Source organism: Alligator sinensis, unplaced genomic scaffold, assembly GCF_000455745.1.
Source record: "Alligator sinensis unplaced genomic scaffold, ASM45574v1 scaffold210_2, whole genome shotgun sequence".
Lineage (NCBI taxonomy): Eukaryota > Metazoa > Chordata > Crocodylia > Alligatoridae > Alligator > Alligator sinensis.
Window position 1 is genome coordinate 2402254 of NW_005841946.1, and position 23741 is coordinate 2425994.

Below are 23741 nucleotides of genomic sequence, written 5' to 3' on the forward strand. Positions count from 1 at the left end.
ACCGAGAATTTTGGCCCCTCTGTTCCACCAGGTACTTGCCCGTGCTGCTCCAGCCAAGACCAGCAGGGAGAACAAGCTGTAGCCCAGAGGGTCCAGCAGGTTATTTGCTCTCTGTGATAGGAGCAGAGAGTTTGAAATGCCCACCCCACCCTGGACTACTGTAGCCAGGCACCTTCCCAGTGCTCTGCCAAGCCGTTTTTCTCCAGCTGTTGAAGAGGGAGTAGTCAAAGTAGCAAGTCAACACAGATGGTGCTGCTTGTCCTAACCTTTGGTTCAGGAGCTTAGAATGACACTTCATAAACTGGAAGACCTCACATCCTGGTAAATAACCAGATGATTCCTTTCTCCAACAGTGGCAACTTGAATGAATGAGACCATCCATCCTGCAGCTCTTTGAGGTGAAATGTTGTTTGAGATATAAAATGCCTCTTCAAGGTCTGAACCTCATTTGTCATGCTCTGGTTAATGATATTTACTACCAACTTAAGTGTACTCTTGTGATACATTTAATCTAGCTGGAATATAATTAATACCCAAGAGATGGGAGCTGTTTTATTTGGGTTTTGTTCTGAATTCCAGCCCCACCCCTCTTGTGTTGCTGCTAATGTTATAATGCTCAAGCACATGGCTAAAACCTGGTAATACGAGCATATAACCCAAGTTAGTTAGCACCATCTGATACAGCTGACAGAGGTGGGCTAGTGTCTGGATTTGGATCAAAATCTGAGAAGGGATGGTCCGCTGATAGACTCAGACATTAGCCTAGGAACAGAGATCAGAGTTCCTGTAGCACAGACTTCTGTATGTCCTCGTCTGGTTTCTCTGGGCCTCAAATTCCCAACTGTAACACGAAGATAACATTTCCTTATCTCACAGGGGTGTTGTGAATACATTACAGACCAGGAGGCACCCAGATATTAGAGCCATAAGTGCCTTGGGGAGACATGAATAAGTGTTTGCTCAGCCTGCCTCTAAAGCATGGAGCGAGTCCAGACACTGTTTTCCATGTCACACGTCAGAATATTTTCCCACACAATCATACCAAATTTTAGACAGCTTTTCAAGGACCTGCTTTGAAAGCTTCTTTTAATTCATTGGTTTCAGTGGTGTTAATACCATTTCCCGTATTACCATTTCCCGTTCCCCACCCTACAATTAGACTAGATTTTCTTACAGGTTGCATCTCTGTTCTGCGCTCACTTATTTTGGTGGCTGAAATCAATCATCACCGAGTGGGAGGGATGTATACATAGGGCAGACTGACCCAAAAGAGAGTCTCCTATTGTCAAACTGCTACTATTGTTAAGAACTCATCAGTGTATCATTTTATAAATCAGCTAACCAATGCAAGTACAGTACATTAATTGTATTAAGCTGAGTTATCACCAGTTTATTTTTCCATCCAGGGATTTTTGCTATCTGACTCTTGTATTTTATGCTGAAAATGTCACCCAGCCATGGCATGAACAGCTGAGCAGGGCTGGCTTTGGTGCACCTATGAGGCACTATTTCTAAGTATGAAGTACAGGATTTGCTTAGAAGACCAGATGCACTCCAGGTTTCCCAGGGTCACCATTTGGATGCAGCCATTCCTGAAAAAGTCCAAGTTTTCCTTGGCTCTCAGTGCATCTGTTCACGGTTACACTTACCCAGCTGACGCACCCTTTGCTGTAGCTCTACTGGATGATGCAGGAGACACTGTGCACTCCACAGGTGAAACGCTCTGGACACAACCTTCTGTAAGACGGTGAGGACTTGCAATGGTGATAAGTCACAAGAGAGCCTACAATGCCTTTGCTTAAAGACTTAGGGCAGCACTGAGATGGGAGCAAGCGGAACAGTACTGGGAACTAGTCATAGTGAGTAGCCAAAGGCTTGTCTACATGAGAAACATTTCCAGGTGTGGTTAAATTGATCCAGCTCGACTCAAAGGAGGGCAGGCACAAGGATCCGACCACCTCCCCTGCCACTTGTCTCCACCAGCCAGCAGCAGCGTGGCATGGGGGGGAAGGGCCTGGCCACAGTGCGGCCAAAGCCCACCACCACCAACCATCAAAGTCCACACACCGTGGGCTGAATCCAGTGGCTCCACAGTTGTAGGTTGCCAATCCCTGCTCAAATGCCTTGTTCCACTTGAACTCGTTGTTTGGACAGGGGTGTAAGCTTTCAGAACAAGAGCATCCAGACAGGGAGTTAAACCTCTGTGGTTAGACCGGTATAACTACATGTTGGTATCGTCGTACCGGTGCAACTGGGAAAGCTTCTCATACAGACAAGACTTCAGGAACCAGCCCTACAGCTGGCCTGAATTTACACCTGGCAGCCAAACCGAATCCTGCCACTATGTTTTTCTGGCCAGCCCTTGGGACTCATCAGTTCACTTCCACTTCCTGCCCCAGCACGGGGCCATTTTGTTTTGGGCCTTCAGTCATGCTGCTTCCCCTGCTTGTGTCCTCCAGCTGCTCTTATTACAAAGCCCTTTGGGACGGGGGACTGTTCTGACCCATTTCATACAGCATCAGGGACGTCCCTGGTACTTTCCCAGCAACCAGTAGCAACTCTCTGCTGGGGCAAGGGAAACCCTACTGCATAAGCACCTTACATGGGCTGCAGACAATACTGCTTTTTCACACAATTTGCCTGGAACATCTCTGACTAGACCATATTATGTTACAGCCAATGGCATCCTATTATAACAGTTGCCAGAGAGCAGAGCTGCAGAACTCATTGTGCAGTACAGCTACTGGATTACATAATGCCTCATATCAGATTAGACCCCAGCCTGTAATAATATTGCCAGCTGCACAGTAGCAGAGAGCATCCTGAGGTAATGAAAGGCAACAGAGAGAGTGAAATGCAAACTAAGGCATCATTCGGTCCCCTGATTTTTGTAGACCCAGCCACACGATGATAAATTATTGCAGATGCTCCAATACAGAGACCCCCTTCAAGTGCAAGGAGAAAAAGCAGAAAGTCCCAGCACAGACGTACCCTTCTCTTATTCACACAGAATTGGATGTTATGGCGCTGGAGTCCTGGCTGCCTAAGGGAAAATGGAAACAATCATCTATGGTGCCGAAGCCATTGAGAGCAAAGGGAGAACATGTGGCAGTTAAATGGTGAGTGCTGCTCAGCCTCAGGGCACAACTCCTCCGCCTCTGGACCATGCAAGGAAGTACAGCATCAAAGCATGCTAAATTCTGCCACCGAGCCCCCTGGGAGTGTGTCCGTCAGTTCTCTGGCTCAGGCGGCTACGCTTCCTCAGGGGTGTATCTCCCATCTCAGTACTGCTCCAGGTCTTAGAACAACGGCATTGTAGGCCCTCTTGCAGCTTGCTCACTAGGGGTGGCTATGCAGGACTTTCTTACGGTGCTCCCTTGCACGGTCCGGCGGTGGTGCAGCTATGCCTTGCTGTAAGCCTCAGGGGTTACACCAAGGACTTTGGAACCAGGCTTCCTGGTGGCCTTGGTTCCTGGCTTGGCTCCTGACTCACCCTACACCTTCTGGGGGGTGTCACAATCTCCCTCTACCTCCTTTTACTTCTTGGCTCCCTTGCTGGTACAACTGGGGGGAGGGGGAGGGGTGGGGAAAGAGCGCTTTGGTTTATGGTTTTGCAGCCCCAGGGCACCCTGGAGATAACCCATGCCTTTGTCCTTTGACCTGAGAATTAAGGTTATTGGGGAAGCTTATACTGCCCATCCCTCAATAGAAATAACAAGGGAGGAGAGTCTCTTTTTCAGAGGCCCTTGACTTTGGCCATGGGTCCGAGAAAAGCTGGATCTGCTGTCTAAGCCTGTGGCAGGCTCCATCTCTTCACTCTGGCCTGCTCTGAATGGGCAAGCAGAGCTGGGAGGTTTCTTTGTGGTAGGTGGAAAAGCATGGTCCTGGCATCACTGATGTTATTTCAGGCTGGGTTACTATTGCAAGTGAGCTTAAGAAAGACTCTTGGAAGAATCTGTCCACTGTTTGCTGGATGCTTCATCCTTATTTCAACTCCAAAAGATTCTAGGCAAGATCAAGTGTGAAATATTTCAAGTAACCTCCTTCCCTTCTGCTTTAGGCTGGAGTCTCTAGTAGAAGGTGAAGGAGATATTTACAGGCATCTGGAGATCCCTGTGCAACCCAGGCACCAGCCAAGGCAAATCACCAAAAGGGAGCGAGATTTCAGGGAGGAAAGCACCAAGTTCCACTGACCACCCATGAGATTGGAGCACTTATACCCCTGGAGCTCCCTTGCAAATTCCTAGTCTAAATTGGTTGGGAGTTTGGTTTGGAGCATTCCCAAGGATGTGGATTCCAACTGCCTCTTCAGTACTGGTCTCTTTGGAGCAGACGCAAGCTCATGAATTACCCAACCAGAGCAGGCCCAACCTGCTGGTCCAACCTCCTGTCTCCTGCTGTGATCTATGCCAGCTACTTTGGAAGAAAATACAAGAAAAAAAAAAAACATTCTGGGCCCTGAACCCTGGCGCTCTCTGCAACACACACGGATAGGCAGGACACCAGGGCCACGGGTTTAAACTGCAGCAAAGGCAGGTCTAGATGACATCTCAGGAAACCTTCCTAGCTGTAAGAGCCATAGGAAGCTGCAACAGAATAAGCTGCCTGGGAAGTTGTGAAATCTTCTGTACTGGAGGTTTTCAAGGACAAGCTGGATGGGCACAGGTCTGTGGTGGTTTAGGAATGGCACATCCTGCATCCGTGCAGGCACTGAACTACTAGATGGTCCTGGAGGTCCCCGTCCAGACCTGTGATTCTGTTGTAGGGGTTCCCCCCAGGGAATCACCAATGGGCTGGTCATTTGAAAGGATCTGCATAGGCTTTTGCCATCACTAAATTCAATCCTTTGTAATCTCAGCCTGGATCCTAAATTTTAGAGATGGCATCTCCTGTACAGCGCAGCACCCATGAGCCTCTGAGAGGTGGTTCTGAGGAGCACTGGTGAGACCACACACAAGTGACCCCCAGTACCGGGGAAGTTTGGAACCAACGGTAAGAGTCAGGTCCATCGCTAACTAGCCTGTTTTGTATGTGAAGAGCTTTCCTGCAACCATGCTTGTGTTCTGCAAGATAAATAATATATAATGAAACATACTCCGGAAATGTCCCAGTCACTCTACTGGAAGTAGGAAGACACCAGAGATCCCAAATATTGTCAAGCCCTCAGTGGAAAAGATTTTGTCTTGGGAGAAACAGCTACACACACACACCAAACCCTAAATCACATTCAATCCTTTTTCAAAATATTTTATTAATAATCCATTAGTTAAGGAATATAAGGACAATATCTTCTTACACTTTAACACTAAAGAGTGTTCATGAAGAATAATCTCTGAAGAAAGAAAGTTATAATTAAATACAGCATGGAACCAAATACAGACAAAATCTTTTAACAAGATCAAGTTCTGGTTATACTTGCTTATACAGCATGGAAAAAAACCTATCTGAAATTTAATTGGAAAATATTAGCAAGGAAATTATGATAACAGAACTAGATGATAGATTTTTGCTGGACTAGACATCTCTTTTCTAACAAGGATACTGATTAGAAAAGATGCAACAGCCCTTTGGAAAAGGATCTATTTCTAATGAGATCAAAAATATATATAGTGTTACATTAGAATGGTTGCCTTCTTGTATAGCACTCCTTCTGGGCTGACACCAGAATTATTAGCTATTTACTTTAAAAATTCACAAACCTAAAAGGTTACAGAGTATCTCAGAACTTTACTGTCTGTTAAGTAAGAAACCAGATGAACAAAAAGAAAAGCCAACAAGAAACTTTTAACTGAGTCATACCTTTTGCATAATAGGAAATTAAAAGATTTAAAAAGTTGCGACTTTCATGGCAGCATGAAAAATATACAGTTGTGTAGCCAAATGAGGACACCCAGACAACAAACTTATGTTTGGGAGACAAATTTGACATTTTAACAACGTAAAAACAAAGTACACAGGTAAGAAGCTGAACAGCAATAATCTTTAGTGTTACTGAGGAAAGAGAGGGGACAGAGGGGAAAGTTTCATAATTGGTAGCACACATGAATTATGATGTGTGATTAAAGGTACCAACACTACTGAGCATTTCTGAGAAAGCTGCAAGAAAGCTACTCATCTCATGATAAAAAAATATATGCACTGGTTGTTTCAGCTTTGTACACAGAATACACAGAATTTACCCACCTCGCTCTCTTTCTAGTCACTGAGACTGTAAAAACCCCACTAAGTGGAAAGCCAGGGAAAACAGCAAATAAATAAGGACATCTACCTAACCCAACCCTGAATGTAACCCACTGTGTGCACTAATGCAAATCACGTAAAAATGACTTCAGCACAGCACTGGCATCAGATCCTCAACTGGTGTAATACAGCACAACCCTCTTGGCTTGCACACCGACTGACGCCCACTGCAGCTTTGGCTCGTTTGCTTGTAAGCTTCTCGTCAGGCCACAGCTGCCGTCACTCCAACACTGGTGCTGTCTAAAGCTGCAATAATTCTGTTTGGTGGAACAGGATCCAGGATCCAAAGGAAGGCTGGAGGCAAGGAGCCAACGCACCTAAGCCACACACACTGTCTACCTAAGCAATAGTAACTAGAGTACAGAGAACTCGAATGATCCTCAACACATCTTCTCCAGGTATCTCAAAGCATTGAGCTAAACCTCTCAGTGCCCCGTGAGGTCTGTACAGAGGGAGACTCTGAGGCTGGAGCTCAGCAAGGAAGTGGCATTGATGAGGAGTAGAACCTAGAGTCCTGGAAACTAGTCCTATCATCCGCTCACACAAATACACCTCCTGCCCAAATGGGAACTGAACCCTAGCAGCTGTTCTGCGTAGTATCTATATGAGCCCACGCTTTGACAAGCAGCATCCATCAAGGCATGACACTCATCAGGTAAGATGCACCCAAGCGTCACGGACCTATTGACAAGCCACCAAGGTTGTTCTCCTTGGAATGCATTTCCAATTGTGGGTAGACTTAACCCAGCACCTGCTCCTGATGCTCAGCCTTGGGGGCATTGCTGGGTCATGGCAGTTGCAACTGGGCGTTTGCAGAACGTGTGAAATGATCCTTTCATGGATTCTGCGTATTTTGGGCTGGGCAGAGAGATGGATCATCACAGCCATGGCCAATCTGGTCTCTTCCTTGCAGAGACACTGGGGAAACCTGAAATGCCTAATAGCCAGTAGGAAGGTAATGTGGAAGATAGAAAGGGCTGGATTTCAAGAAGTCTCCCTGCACCTCCTGCCTTTCCATCCACCACAGGAGACGGCAAACTACCTCATACCAATTAAAGGACCATTTAGTTTGGCATCACAACCCTGACTGCAGCCAGCATCACAGGCCCCAAAAAACACCATTGAGACCAACTGGAATAACACACACCCAAGGATAGTTCTTCTTCAACCCATGAGGGAACGGCTGGTCTATGCTCCAGAACGAGAGGGTTTCGGTCTCTCACACACAAACAGTTTCAACCAATCTAATGTGAGTTTTCCTCGTGGCTCATAGAAACATTCAATCATTTTTATTTTTACTCCTATAAATAAGCTCTTGGCCTCAGCACCATACAGCAAGAACCAAGTTCCACTGGCTGACTAACGTGTCTCCTTCCATTTAAAATGTGTTGCCTTTCCATTTCCTTGCTCTCCGGACATTGTTTGTTAGTGCATCTACCACATCCCTCCACATTCATCTCCTCCTTACAAGACAGCAGTGGCACTGGACGTGCTTCAGTGTAACTGAGGTGAGTAACACTTGCTGTCTGCATTACCCGGTTATACTTTATACTTCACTAGTTGTTGTACTGGGAATACAAGGAAGGAGGGCAACTCACCGGGTTATCAAAAGAAAGGGACAAGCTTCTACCTACTGCCATGTGCCTGTTTTCTCCATTTTAGTCTCATCTCTCCACATCTGAGAGATTCTCCAGGCCCTTAATCATGTCCAGTGCCTTTCTCCAAACCTTGTTTCTACTAGCTCCTTTCAGCACAGCCTGTCCAAGAGGAGTGTGCATGATGCCCTCATGCATTCCGGAAATCTTTCTTAGCCCCTTTCTTAATTAACATGAACTTCTACTTTCCTGTTGTATCGCTGCTGCAGCACCCGGAGCATGTGTCCATTGCAGTGGGCACTCTAGCAGATGAATCTGTTTCTTGGGTGGTTCTGCAAGTGTGGGTACTGCTGAGGCTGTCACCATCTGCCTGGCAGACATTATCACTAGCTGTACGTTAGTCACATGGGCAAGAGACTTCAGTTGTACCTGCAAATATCTGCCCCTCAAAATGTGAGCATGTTCTTTCCTCCCCCACAAATCAGGAAGCTGGCTGGCATCTCATTTGGATTCAGGCACAAACTGCATGCCTGTAAAAAGACAAGCATCAGGATTTGTTGGGCAATATCTTCTATTGGACCAACTCTATGACTGGGAAGGATGTTAGACAAGCGTTTGGGAACAGAGCACCATTCCTCCGGTCTGGGAGAGAAGCAGAGTCAGGTAAAATAAAATACCAGGTAGAACCATTTTCATTTAAAACAAAACTCAGTGTTCTCCCTTGCTGTGTAGCTAAAGCCGTATCTGCCTCCTTCCCAGACATACGGGTTCAGCATCTCTCCCAGCTGTGCGGATGGTCCGGACCATATACCAAATACATCTTGCTCCTTTGCATGTTCCCTGGGCCATCGTGGCTACTGCAGCCCCGGTTCTAAAAAGGGGTCCTGTCCCCCAATTAGAAGCGCCATTTGTTCTCGAAAGGTCATTTTGCAGTCCAAGAGCAGCCTTACTCTGGCCTCACTGTTCCAAGGTCACACGCCTGGGTCTCGTGGTCTTGCAAAGAATGGCTTGTGCAGGAAGCCAGGGAAGCTCACGCTGCTTCCTTTCGGGGTGGGTGAGGTTGGGTGCAATGTGCGTCACCCTTCATGCCACTTGGAAGAGGCTACACAAAGCTCCAAACCGTGTGGGAAGAACAGCTGCGCACTGAGGGACCTCGGAAAGTTGAGCGTACACACACACACACACACACACACACACACACACACACACACACACACAATGGGCTGGAGGAGGAAGAGATATCCTCACACGCAGTACTGCAAAGGGCATCCTGTCTAGGTCTTTTGACCCGGAGGAGCGTTGGACAGGCCTTGCACAGACACAGCCTTCCCTGATCGGCTACGGCAGGCCGGGGCTGACTGTCAGGGATCTGGGTCTTCCCTTCATATGCACCAGATACTCCCAGAAACACTACTGTACGTAACTTGCAGGAACTAAGGAGGCAGCAACTGCTGTGGGAAGGGAGAGGGCTGCTCATCCAACACCCTGCCAGAAGTTGAGGAGAGACCGAATCCTGAATAATCTACACCACTGGGTAAACAGCAGCCTTCAGAGAAGCTGCTTCCCACCAGCCACGGCCAGAGGCACCTTGGGCAAGAAAGTAATGAAGAACTCAAGGGACACGTCTGGTCAAACTCAGATCCACGTATGGGGCCATACTCCTACTAGAAACAGCACTGTGTACTACAAGTAGGCAGTTCACAGGGCCACTTAAAAAATCTTGTGCTGCTTGCTGTATCCCTGGATTTAAATGACAGATAAATCAAGACCAAGCCTCAGAGCAGCCCAAGGGTCTCCATAAGAATTTGGGGTAATTCTGATACAACAGGGGCTTTGGAGGGGGCAGGGGGGAGAGGAAGGATGGGTTTTTTTGTTTTTTGCTTTTGATCTTGTTCTGACATTTGACAGAGAAATACAGAGCATCTGCCAGGTGCCCTCAATGCCCAAGAACTTCAACAGGAACTTCAGATCCTCAGCGCTTGTCGACGTTTGGTCCCAACTTAGGGTGTTTGTAGCTCCAACACAGCAGCACTGTGAGAATGGCTAGAGGCAGACCAATTCCTTCTCAACTGGTCAAACCAAGAGGGCTGCCCTAAGTCAACACAGCACGAATAATGAGAAATAGGTGAGATAACATTACATCTGTCGGTGACAAAGCCAGGTGCCAGCTCGAAGAGAGGAATATTATCTTCTTTTAAAATTTAGCAGCATCCCTTTAAAACTCCATATGGGCTCAAATCCTCAAAACCAACCAGTGGCTGTGGGAGTCCAGCTTCAGACACCCATGACAGCCTGATTTTTCACAAGCTGGTGAAGTACCCACCCTCTGGAAACAGCCTCCTTTTCAGGTGTCTCGAGTTGATCAGCAACACTGATGCTTCCCAAATCACTAGCTGCCTCTGAGACCACTGGACCTTCATCCTCTTTACTAGTACAAGCCCCTTAAAAACAAAACACTGTTAAACGTCCCCCCACCTTAAATGGTCTTTTTGTCACCGTCTGTACGAAGCTTGCCACTCTACGGACAAATGCACCCGATGGGAAGGTGACCTGTAGCAACACATTAAAAGAAACAAAAGAGTCGTGCCCTGGGGCACTATTCATTACAAAATATTCGACAACCAGTGCAAACCCATTCTTTAGAAAAAGGCAGTATAAGAATAAGTTAAAAACTAAAATGGACTATAACAAAAGAGTAAATCGACTGCTTTTTTTTTCCCAACAGACATGAGGTAGTTGTGTTGTTAAGGAGGAAAAAAAACAGAAAGAAAAGGGAGAAGTAGTAAAAATGCTACCCTATACCACACGCTACTCCACTCTATAAAATTAAATAATATAAAGATGCTCCAAAGAAATAAAAATACACTGTCGTACATTAAAAGGAGAGATGTGTACCTAAAATATTAGGTACCAGAACCTATGTAAAACAAAGTCCAGGGTGGTGAAATGACCCAGATGCCGGAGAAGGTTCTATATAGTACAAGTTGTCAGAGGCACTCGTAGAGTGTGTAATAAAAGGCCACTACATCAGCCTGCTAGTAATAGTTACTGCGGTAGTGTACAAAGAGAGCCTTAAAATCATTTTAACCATGGGTGAGCAGAAAAGGCCGAGGGCTATGGCGAACTGAGTGTCAGTTTGCGGTCGTCTCCTCCCACTTCGGGCGTTTATTTTACCAAATCCAGCCCAAAGCTGCAAAGCAGTCGGCAATGCCAGGGCCCTCTGATGGAGCCGCGTGTTCGAGAAGATCTGCTCAGTGCGTTCCTGCTTCTTTCCGGCAACAGGGATGTCCTGTCAGTCCCTGTCACAAAATACATGGACGTGGCCGCACAGGTCTAAGCAGGCATCATGATTGTATGTGGCAGACCCGCTCCCCACGTCCATAGATTGTGTGAGGCACTGAGCAGCCCTAGCTCCTAGCTGTGGGCACTTGCTACCTTGCCATGCTGACTCATCATCTCATCACCAGTCCCTTGGAGTCGAGGACGATTGGCTTCCATGACTGCGTTATTGTGGGCCCAAAGATGGTTGATGAGGCTAATCCAGATCTTAGGATGGCTTTAAGGAAGTTTTTCCAACAAATAAGTTTACGACAAGTACTGACTACCTTCGTGGCGAGCAGAGGGCACCTGACACAAGAAAGCCCAGATGGACTACGGACAAACTTCTAGCTCTCCCATGAGCAAAATCAGATTAATTTCCTCTTAATGATTATGGACACACATCATGTTCTCAGATGCTGAGGATGAGTTGATGAAGCAAGAGATACTACACAGAGGCGCGTCCTGCTGGCCTGTAGAAAAAGCTTGGCACTTGACTGGCTCTGCGCTCCCTCTGTCGTCTTGTGCAGAGTCCGAGTCCCTGCCTTCCACAGGATCCAAGCCATCCTGGGGCCTGTGGAAGCCGTTGGTGAGCCTGTGAGCGCAGGCGGACTCCACCTTGTTAGTCTGCCTCCTGTCAGTACCTAGCAGCACATCTGAGGGCTGAAGCTCAGGCGGGCCCTCAGAGTCCCCCAGTGTCTTGCTGACATCCTGCTGGGTGGTGGTGTGCGCGCGAAGGGTCTGGTCCTCTGAGGGGAAGTGTTCCGAGTCGTGGTCCTCACCCTCCACCTCATCAACGTCCGGGAGCTGCACACTGTAGTCTTTGTTGGAGGCCGAGAAATCCGAGTGGACGATAACCTCGGCTTCCACCTGATGGTGGCTGATGGGAGGGTGGCTTTTCTTCACTTCACTCTGCAGGTGAACAGAAAGCAAAAGGGCCCAGTGACTTGCTGCATACCATGCAGGCCCCCCAGCCAGCTCCCCACCCACCCAGGCCTGTTCTTAGCGTTAAGCATCAACGTCACTCCACTGACTTCATGTCGTGCCTGCTTTAGGTTAAGCCTATCTCTACCCGCTTCCCCAGATCGGAGTCTTGCACCTTGTTTGAGCTGAGACAGGAGCCACAGCCAAAGCAGGGAAAACACAAGATGGCTTTATGGCATAACGACTTGATACCTCTCTGAAACCAGACCAAATGTAGGCAGCTTCCATGCTGCTCCTTCCAGCTCTGAAGTCAAGAGGGCTGTTTTAGCCCAACCAGAGCTAAGACGACGCCATCTGAGTTTAATTGCATTTTCCATCAGCTCTCAGTAACTGACGCTGGAAAGAAAGTGTGCAGCTTGCAGACAGAGCTCATTGTGCACCCAGAGCTAAATATGTTATTTAAAAAAATAAACATCAGGTCGTGGCATTTATAAAGACAAACAGTCCAACAAAAGCCTATTCAAATCGGTCGCCCAGAGCATTTCCGGGCATTCGTCCACATGGCTTTAGATGTTTGTGATCCCACCAATGATTGTGGGAGATGAAAATACCCTGGGCTTGGTGAGTGAGCGAGGTGGGAAGAGTCTTCCCAAGGCTTCACACTATGCCAAGTATTAGCATTAAATTCATCTCCCTGGTTTGAGCGGCTGATTCCCCTCAACAGTCCTCTCTAGAAAGGGAGCACTGTCCTCAGCAGAGACCCCCACAGTGAACAGCAGGACTGTGCAAAACACCATCGTTTCGGTTCGATGTCCGTTTTGCCATTCTGAAGGGGCAGCGTTTCGTTTCAGCATTTCACTGTTCCGTTTTGTCAAAACTGTTTCCCCCAGAGGCTATAATGGGGAATCATGAAAATGCCTAAAACTTTTGTCATTTTTTGCCTGATTCAGGTGAGAACTACAGGGATGGTAGCCCCTTCTGAGGGCATGAAGCCTGCCAAGTTTCAAAGAGAGGCACAGAGGTTTCTAGGAAACTGCACCTCAAACTGTTCTAACAAAACTCGTGACATCTGCTGGCAGTGGCAGCCTCCTGTCATCCAGCGCACAGATCCGGGGGCCCGCACTCCCAGGAGGGCTGCAGGGCTGTGCCGGACTCCTCCCGGAGGTGCAGGCCCCTGGATCTGCACTGGATGACAGGAAATTGCCGCCTGGGACCGGTGTTGGGTGCGGGCTGTGCCCAGCACCGGGGAAGATTCCTGCGGCCGCTGGCCCCAGGCAGCAAGGGCAGCCTCCTGTCATCCGGTGCGCAGATCTGGGGGCCTGCACCCCTGGGAGGAACCCAGCAGTGCTGGGAGGACAGGTTGAGCTCTGTGGGACTGGCGGAGCTGGTCGGAGCACAGCCCTGGCTCTGCCCACCTCCTGCCACCGGGCTGAGGAGCCGGTCGGAGTGCAGCCCAGCAGCAGGAGGCAGGGAGAGCCAGGGCTGTGTTCTGACCGGCTCCACTTGCCCCACAGAGCTCAGCCTGGTGGTGGGAGGTGGGCAGAGCCAGGGCTGCGCTCCACCTCCCACCACCAGGCTGAGCTCCATGGGGCTGCGAACCCGCCCAGGACGCAGCCCTAGCTCTCTCCTGCCTTCCACCACCGGGCTGCTTCGAAACGTTTCGAGTGCCCTCATTTAATTTCAAAGCTGTTTCGAAGCTTTTTGTTTCATTTCGATTTCGCAGTTTCGAGCTCGAAACGCACTGAAACAGCTTCGAAACAAAACAGCCGGTGAAATTTCGCACAGCTCTAGTGAACAAGGCAGCAGGACCATGTCTGCAGGATGACCTCCCATCACAGGACCTCAAGTCTCAACACATGCATTCTGGAAGCAAAGAGCCCCATTTCACAGATGGAAAGACAGACCCAGAGATGGGAAGGGACAGGCCCTTACGACACAGCGAGCCCGTGGAACAGAACCCCTAAATCAACCTTAAGCGGCAGACGCCAGGCTCCCTGGGCCAAACAAATCCAACTGCACTTACAGAAAGGAAACCGGTCTCCCTGAAAAAAAATTCAGAGCACAATTCCATTCAAAGGAGCTAAACTGCCCCCACATCCGGTTTTGACAACTTCCATGATTTTTTTTAAATTGTTTTATTTAAAGACATTCTGAAAACATTAAAAAAAAGTTACCAAAAGGGTTACTGAAAATTTTCATTTACTCAAAAATCTGCATTAAAATATTCTATTGTGATTTGATGCTTTTTTTGTGATGTTTTCAACGGGGCTCGTCCAAAACGGAGAGAGAAAGAAGTGAATGCAGCCGGCCCTCCCACCACTTTGTTTCCATAACCCGCCTCTTCCTCCCATGTTTCACTTCTGCGCAAAGGCCGTTTATGGATTAAAACCTCTCTCAAAGTAACAAGGTCAAGCAAGTCTCCAAGACCCTGTCTGCCTCGCAACTCTAAGGTGCAGGTAAGCTAGATACAGCAGATCAGTGTCCACAAGCCCCCGGGGCCATCCGCTCAGCATGGCTAAGTGACCATAGCAGTTAGCCTGCCCCATGCTTATTAGCCACGTGGCCGTGGCTGCCTGTGCCTGGTTTTGGGGCAGCGTGGTCTGCTTGAGGGCACCACTGCTGGGGTTGCAAGCTTTTGGTTGGTAAGAGAGCAGGGTTTCAGAGGGTGAGGGCTCTGCCCTTTCTGGAAATCAAGTTAGATCTCAAAAATGAAGCAAGGCAGATGACGTTTCTAAAACCTTGGCCATGGAACAGTCTTTGCGAGCTCCTTTCACCCTAGCTTATGACCAGGGGTCCTGGGTTTCTCTGTTGAAAAATTGCAAAATCTCTCTCTTTTTTTTTTTTTTTAAACCACAAATTCTGATTTAAAACCCCAAATCCAGGTTTTTGTGATTAAAATGAAATGCCACTATCTGTATAGGTGTCAGGTGAACAATGTTTTATTGATATATTCACCACTTTAAAGCAATTAGTGCCTCAATCACTATAATAAATTCTAAATACCTGTAAGTTTTGGCGTTTGATTTTTTTTTTTTTTATCATGGAAAATCAGAGCTCCCCCTGCCCCTTCACTCGCTAGGATGCAGGTGCAGCTGCCCCCCTCACCCCCCTCCCTGCATTATGGTGCGGAGCAGCCCTGATATGCCAGTCACTGCCCCTGCCCCTCACTCCCAGGCCACAGCCCCCGGGCCCTGCTGGTGCCCCTCACTCCCAAACTGCTGCCCCCCGCCCAGCAGTGTAAGAGGAAAGGGGTGGGTATGGGCACAGGAGATGCATCGGGGGGCAGTAGGGACACGTGCTTCCCCAGTTTTCTGCACCCGCAGTGGGGCATGGGGCTGCAGCCAGGCACAACCAGTTCCAGGCAGGAGTTGCCTCTTCAGCCCAGCAGGCAAGACCTACCTCCAACCCAGAGCAGGTCTGGCCCGGCTGCAGCCCTGCGCCCTGCTGTGGGTGCAGAAATCTGGGGGGGGGCACATGCCCCCTGCACCTCCCTGATGTGTTGCCTGTGCAATGGGGCGGGGCAGGGGGCATAGACTTACCTGAAGGAAACTGCGGGAGCTGCTCTCTGCTGCTGCCTGGTTGCCACATGAACGTGTGCATGTTCACACATGCATGTGTCCCCCTGCGTCCTGCTCCCCCCAGCCCCGAGCAGCCCCTTTCCCCCGGTTTTCTCCTTTAAAGGAGAAAATCCACCTTTTTCCACAGCAAACTGGAAACCCAGATCCCTGCTTATGACCTGCAAAATACACTGAGTGGAAAAGAGCAGAATAACTTTGCACTTGCAGCATCTAACCAACGTCCAGGGATATTTGAGTCCTCTGCAATTTGTACATGGGAGTTCTCATATCAGATTCACGCAGTCTTCAGGACAGTCAGCGTTCCCATCTTTCAAATGCCAAATGCATTCACTGGTGAACAGCTTCACTTACAACAGGGGTGGCCTGCGTGAAGCACGGACATGGGCGACTAGCGTCTCCCAAGTCTGAGGGGGCACCACGTTGCTGACGGAGGTGGGAGGGTGCCCCCCACCAGCCGACTGCCAAGCTTGAAACCACCAGCAGCGAAACTGGAAGTGCACTTCTGCTGGCACTTAGTTTCACAGCTGGCATTTCCAGGGGTTACACAGCTAATCTCAGGGGGTGCACTTGCACCTGTGTACACCCCTTACGTGTCGCCAATGGGCACGGAAGTCACAAGCGGCATGAGTAGCCTGTGTGTGTGGCAGACTGGGGAGGGGACAGGCAGCACAGCAGCAGTTCAGGGAGGAACCAGAAAGCAGAGCAGCAGATCAGGCACTGAAAGGGAGTGAAGTGGCACTTGGGAGGAAGTGGGGCTAATTTGTGGCCCACCTGCCAGACAGACTGGCCTCCACTGACTTACAGAAAAGGAACGAAATGGGGACATGAAACACTACGCGTAACCCTCGTGCCTCTTACGGAGGCCAACTTTGTGCATCATTTACATATTATAACACTTCTCCCCCTCTGTTGACAAACTCTGATGGTTGGCTAAGCTGCGATGTAAATGACTCTCTGTAATTGGGTTGTAAAACATTGTCTTAACTCTTTGCACAACATTAATTACATCCTGTGTATAATTGATTTTCGCACTGCTATCTAGGAAGGAAACAGGTTACTTAGAGGTACTTGTTAGAGGAGAGAGAAAACAAAATCTTAAAGCAATAATCAAGCAAATCTCTTGGTAGATAGACTTGATTTGAGTTCATAACAAAGTGCTTCAATGAAGAATCTACTTAGAAATTGTTAGTGCAGCAAATGCAGTGTCAAACATATTTATTGCAAGAAAGCATTAAAAAACTTGGATTTTCTTCTGATCCATCTTCCAAAGATAAAGGAAGCAAATGCAATGGAAACTGCTTCGTGTGGTCTGGAGAAAGAGGCTTAAATCAACGCTCAATCTTTTGTTCTTTTCATACGCAAAACTGCAGTTCTTTCCACGGTAGCGTAACAGCGATGTTGTAGATGCAATGGTCCACAAAGTATGTGAGAGCCAAGAATTTCTTAGGGTGTTATCTTTTATTGGACCAGCCATGTAGCTGGGATTAAGGCAGACACTGTTTCGAATGCAAGGCATTCTTCCTCAGGTCTCTGGTCACAGGAAGCCAGGCAGTGCACAGACAGTGACACCGCAGGTTTTCATAAAGCAGGTCATGAAGTGGCTGCGCTGCCGTGGTGGAGAAGCCGGGGGATTCTGGGGTCTCCCCAGACTGCAGCTTCTCCATCTGATAAACGAGCTAGGGCCAGAAGGACACTGTCCACGATCCAAGATCTCAAAGATCAGGGAAACGAAGACGGGGAATACAGGAGTCACTGGGGAAACAGAACTCCTGGAAAATAAAATAGCTTTTACGAAGGGCTGGCAACCGCACATGACCATGTCGGACTTGGGCAACAGAATAAAAACTCAAACTGAGAAAAACTTGATGGGGCAAATATTTTCTCCCCTGCTGTAAACAGAAGAAATGAGGAAGAGACGCACAAAGACAAGCTACTAAACCCCCGCAGCTCAAACACTGAAGACACCCACCGTAACAGCATTGTAAACCAGGGCTTGTAACAAAAGCCTCTGTCCTGCATTAGCTGGAGGCTTCAATGATCCATTCGCAGCAAAGGGAGGCTCTGGTGTCACATCTCCATACCTGGCCAGGCTGTTTGTCCAGTTCTGATTAACTGGTTTAATCCATGATGACTGCAGGGAAAAAAGGAAAGAAATGATCAGGACACCCATTCCCACCTCAGAAACCTGAAAGAACAGGCAGCTGAACAGCAAAAAACACCAACGTGTATGAAATTCTACGTCAAACTGAGCCCTGTCCCACGATGCTGCAATAAGACGCTAGCTGCAAAGAACGGGTCTGACCCTCCGACACACCGGGGTATAGTAGGCTGATTTCTTATGGTGTGATGCAGAACAACCAGCTGACAAGGATTTTCCCAGATCTGCTCTTCCCATGGTAAACAGCGATGCAGCTTTGGTCCGAGGCCAACACAGAGGTTTTTCTGTTGACTGAAGAATGTTAAGGCCAACAGATGTATAGTTTGGCACCAAATTGGAGGGGTCTTCTGTTTTAAGCTTGCTTCAAAGCCTGCTCTAGTCTGTGAAAACACTCTCTTTGATTTGCATGAGATTAGGCCTTAATACATCTGCACCTCATGACACTACAGGGTCAGCAGGAGCAGGAACAATACCCTGTCCTTACGTCACTCTCATCACCTAGGGACCTCACAGCACTTTAGGAAGGGGCACAAGGATGATTGTCCCCCGTTACAGATACTGAAAATCAAGTGCAGAGATGGTAAGTGTCTTGCCTCACACATTAAGCAAAGCCAGGATGAGACCCCAGCTGCTCTGACTTCCAATGCAACGCACTGCTCTGCCTCTCCATTAATCCTATGTGATGGCTCACACTCTTACTCTCGCGCAAGTTACCGGAATGGCTCTCACCCACAAAGTCCATGGGCCACGGGAGCGCGCACATATGTACGTGTGCATTCTTATATGTACACTAATAAAAGTTATGACCTAAAATATCCCATCCTTTATGCTGTTTTAGTCAGTTATGAAGCTCCTCTCAGGAAAAAACTGGCAGTAGCAAAAGCAGACAAGACAGTCAGGTTACTTTGAAAAAGCGCTTCCATTGAAAACGGCACGCGATGGCCAGGTCGGACTCTCCTACTCACCAGCAGTACAGCTAACCGAGTTCAGCAGCAGGTACGAGAGATGCACACACAGGGTAATGACAAGTTCACTTCAGCATCACCATGCATTACGCCAAAATGGAATGGTTTAAGCAGTGATTTTCAACCTTTTTTCATTGCAGACCCCTACAAAATGTTGAATGGAGGTGTGGACCCCTTTGGAAATTTCAAATGGAGGAGTGGATCCCTCTGAATTGCAAGTGTGAGTATTCATATATTTCTGATTGATAACAGTCATCTTTCATGGACCCCTTAGGCACAGTCTGTGGACCCCAGAGGTCTGCACACCACAGACTGAAAACTCCTGGTTTAAGTGTTGGACTCAAGGCAGCCCTTACTGGACTGACGGCACCCTCTGTAACTCTTGTGAATGGCGTGGCACCCAATTTCAAAGACGAAGCTGTATGTCACAGTGCTGACCTCCCTACAAAGGGCCCAGAGAGTGGGGGTAGAGAACTGGCCAGGCAGGGATAAGCCTCAGCCTGTGCTTACTGACTTAGCTTATCTGCTTATCGCATCACACCTCAGGGCACCCTTCAAAGGATCTGGTGGTATGCCAGGCTGAGAATGACTGGTCGAAGCCAACCAGAAGGCATGGACGCTGCGTGGTCACCGACTCGCTGTGGTACCCACAGAGCCCTGGCACCTCAGCACTCATCACACACGTGCCCACAACAAATACAGTTGCCGCAACTTCTCGTTTCATCCAGCTGAAAGGAAAAAAAACCCAGTGGTGTCTCAAAAGTGTCTCAGCATTGGACCTCGCAGTAAGATGAGCACAACTTGAGATGCCTCCTCAAGATCCATCTGTCTGGGAGATTAAGCACCTCTGACTTTTGGAATTATTGTGCTCAAAATGCAGTTATCAGCTGACGACAGATCAGTGACGCCTCTCATTTATCCTCTAGCTACCTCAGCAATTACAGACACTTACGTGTCCCGCCACAACGACGCTTCACAGTTTGCCTTGTATTATAATAGCCGTCATTAGCCACCTTGACACCTCGCTGTAATATTTCTGTGATGGACGGGTCTGGGATGACACTTGCTGAGTTTTATAGCAGGCTGCAAAGATGTACCGACTGCTGTCAGTGCCCGGCAGAATATGAAACAAGTGACAAATAATCAATAGGTTCCCTACTTTGAAAGGCTGGCCGTGCCTGCCTATGGCAAGTTAAAATGGAAATAAAAACGTGTCGTTTCCACTAAAATTTTCATTGAAAATGTTCGCGGGCTTTTGTCAGAAAGTGAAAAAAAAATCTTTTGGGGGCAACTAAAAGTAGAAAACGTTTTTGAGTTTAAACTTTTCTGACTCACCAGTTTTTAACATGAGAAAGCCCAGATTTGTCCAAAAGCTCGCCGGGGGGGTGGGGTCCCTTAAAAGAGCTAAAACCAAACATTTTGGAGTAATTCTACTGCTGAGGGCTGAGACGATGCGGCGCGACAGAGGCCAACAGAGCGCCACAACAAGGAGCAGGGGAGTCGCCCGACGGCACCGGCAGGTCTGAGGATGGCTCTGAAACCCCCGAGGGAACGTCGCCGGGAAGCTGCGCTGGACACGGAGGCCAGGCCGGGAAAAGGCAGCGAGGGAGCAGGCTGGGAGTGTCCCTTGGGTTGGAGGCAAGAGGTTGGGAGGGGAGGCAAGACCATATTGAGGTCTAGGCGCAGGCAAGAGCCGACTCGCACAGCTGCACTCCACGTGGAGAAAGAGCAGGCGGGTGGATTTTTAATTTCTTTGGCCAAATGATAAACTCCCTGATGGGGAAAGTTGCCAGGCCAGGAGGAGACCAGGAAGTTTCGATCCCGCTGAACATCATGCCGGTGGCAGAAACCAAGAGCCTGGGGGAAAGTGCCGGGGATTCCTCAGCAACGTCTGGCAGGTTTTGCTTTGGTTCGTGGCCCGATCTGCACCGAGCAGCAAGGCTGGCACCTCGGGACACTGTCAAGGCCTGTTCCAGCTGGGGCTGGAAGACCGCTTGCTCGGCACGCTGTGAATGGATTTCCTGCCTGAAGCCAGGGCCTGGGTAAACAAATCTGGAAGCCCCCTCGATACAGGGGCACCACTTTTCTTTTTTGTAGCAGACCACCAAGCTATTCTTTGCTCTGCTTTGAGTCCCCTGGGCAACCAGTGTTACCTTGTTTGTAGATCTAATTAAATTATATGGGCTGAACGCAATTTGTTCTGGGTTCCCTCAGCTTCCCCTTGCAATAAACTGTTGAATGCACACCTCTGTGCATGGGGAAAGTGGCCCTTTAAGAGCTGAAGTTATTTAACAGCTCAGACTATTAGTTCATGGACAAAAAGTATTTTCTTTACAGACCCTGGTTTTACTGGGCTACTTTGTGTTTATGTGGGCTCACCCTGCTACCAAGAGTTCAGGGTGGATGCAGCAACTCCACTTTCTCCCTTGGATTTTGTTCCTTTGGGGAGCTATTTGCTCCACAAACATTACCGGCTCCCAGGGAGCAGAGGAGGAAGGCAGGGGGTGCGAGAGGGCTGCAAAGAGGCCGTTTAAAAATGGAGGGCAATCTCTCTGTATACAGACAGGGATGTGTGGCCTATTCACATATACTGTAATGCCCAGCGAGTAGACCACAGAGGCAGTTTCTAGTGATGACAGCAAGGATGCGTCAGAGGTCAAGGTGACCCTGAGCGAGTCATTTGACCTCCTTGTGCCTCCGTCCATCTGGCTGGGAACAAGGCGTTCTGATGCAAGCCTTTTACAAAGCACCAGCCTTGCAGAGGGTCCCAGCGCTGGCAAAAGGCAGGTTAAAATAAAATGCTCATGTACCTGCTGCGGGCCCGAGGCCACATGGCGCTGAACGCCCCGTCTGCTATGACTTCAACGAGTCGCTGACTGTGCTTAGCAGGTGGCAGGATCAGACTAATTCCTAAAACCAAAGCCTGCACCCAGGGAAGGTCAGCCATGGCTACAGGGCACACCCCGAGGCACCAGACAGTACAGCCATCCTTTATGCAACTCTTCTTAGGATAACGTGCCGCCTGAAGCTGCAGATTTCTCTGGGGGAGCTGGAAGGCAATGAACCCTGGCAGCAGACGTCTGTGGACACTTCCCTGACACGCATCACAGCCTGTTCCCACCCTGGACCCTTGCCTGTGTCTGCAATAACAAAACTAACCCCAACTCCTAAGAAACCAGACAGGTAATGGCATGGAGCAGGGAGGAACAAGCCACGTTAAGGAGGATTACTAAATGAGAGCATGTTTGTCATGCATTTAATACAATTATTTGCTCCTGCTGCTCACTGGTTCTCTGCAGATAGATAAGCCAGGGACCAACAGATTGTGACCCTTCACTAGAGAACGTACAAGCACTGAACGAAAAGCACTGGAGCAGGTCACCCAGAGCGGTGGTGGACTCTCCATCCTTGGAGGTTTTTAAGACCCAGCTCGACAAAGCCCTGGCTGGGATGATGTAGTTGGGGCTGGTCCTGCTTTGAGCAAGGGGCTGGACTGGATGCGACCTCCTGAGCTCCCTTCCAGCCCTCGTTGTCTAACTCTAAATAAAGCCTGGAAGTTTCAGACTTGAAGGTATAGGCACATGCATAACACACACGTGTCCTCCTCTTGATACCTGAGCATATTATCACACACGCACGCATGCAAGTATAGCACACATGCTGTTATAGATACCTAAAACCATATTGCAGACACACATACACAAGCACACGCAATTGTAGACCTCTACACGCACACTATTACAGGGTACCCGAACACACACACATGCTATGACGGGTGCACGGTACACACATCCCCCTCGTGGATTTGCAAACTTTCTTGCAAGTTTCTAGCGAAAACCAAAAATGCAGCAAGAAAGAGCAAGGCCAGAGCAGTCCCCAGAGGCGCAGCTGCTAGCGGAAATGTCAATCTGCCGTGTTTACATAGGTTCTGATGACTTGGGGAACAGCCTGTCCGGCTCTGGCTGAAATGAGCTGTGATGAAGAACAAACTTGTTTTGTGCCAGCTTGCTACTTTCCACAAACACAAAGCCCCTGGGCCTCAGGAGGCAACATTATCCCACAGGCTCCCAAAGCAGGTTACGCGCGAGAAAGAATTCCCTCGCCCGGAGCTCAGGCCTCCGAGGTCCGGCACTTACAATCAGCTCCAGGTCTGGTTTTTAAAGCCTGGATTGAGAAGGCAGGGGGAGGGGCAGAGGAAAATGGTTTCTGGGCTGTTGCAGTTAACTCCGGAGGATGGGGCCAGCTTAAAATTTAATGTATAGGGAGGAAAGAGAATCCCTGGGTAAAAAACTGCCCACTGCAAACAGAGGAATGACAGCTAATACAGTTATCTTCCAATCAAAGGTGTTGGAGCTACAGCAAAGCAAAGAGATTGTGTCATTTTTGCCTCCGCAGGACCAGCAACAACAAATGGCAAGAGCAATCCTAGCTCCTGCCACTTTTGCAACTACAAGCAGCAATTTCCTGCAAGCGGCTGGAAATTTCGTGCAATTTCCCACACGTGGGTATGGATGTCCCGGCAGAAGGTGCCAGGAGCGCCGCAGGAGACAAGGGTGATGAGTCTGGCTGGAACCAGCCGCCATCCAGACCCAGACAAAGTCATGTCCAGGATGGCTGAGATTGAGGGGAACATCCGGTAGCCACCAGCGGAGGGGCTCTTACCTAAAACTAGTTAGAGAGAATGGTTTTCCTTTCCCACGTGGAAAATATTGGTCAAACTTGGGGGAGGAGGGGGAGAATCAGACGCCGCTGCCTCTCTCCGAGCCATGGAAGAGCTCATGGGGAATGCAGTCGTCTGGGGAACCGGGCTCAGGGAGAAGGAAGCCAGCACGGGGCAACCCCTTGGAACCACGTTGGTGGCATCTCCCAAATGAATTTCTAAATATCATTTTGGAGGAGATCTGGCTGAGAAGCTGGAGGGGTGGGGTTGTGAGGCTTTTGAGAAAAGCTGAAATTTTCTATG

General features: G+C 48.8%; 1 protein-coding gene across 1 annotated transcript in view; it reads right to left on the reverse strand.

The window, feature by feature from the left end:
* Positions 1-5183: 5183 nt before the first annotated feature.
* The window catches only part of LOC102378933 (immunoglobulin superfamily DCC subclass member 4), a 92760-nt gene continuing 74202 nt past the window's right edge, over positions 5184-23741 (reverse strand). The window contains 2 exon segments of the mRNA XM_025199556.1: positions 5184-12065; positions 17625-17786. Of these exon segments, the coding sequence (XP_025055341.1) occupies positions 11538-12065; positions 17625-17786 (690 nt within the window). The 3' untranslated portion in view covers positions 5184-11537.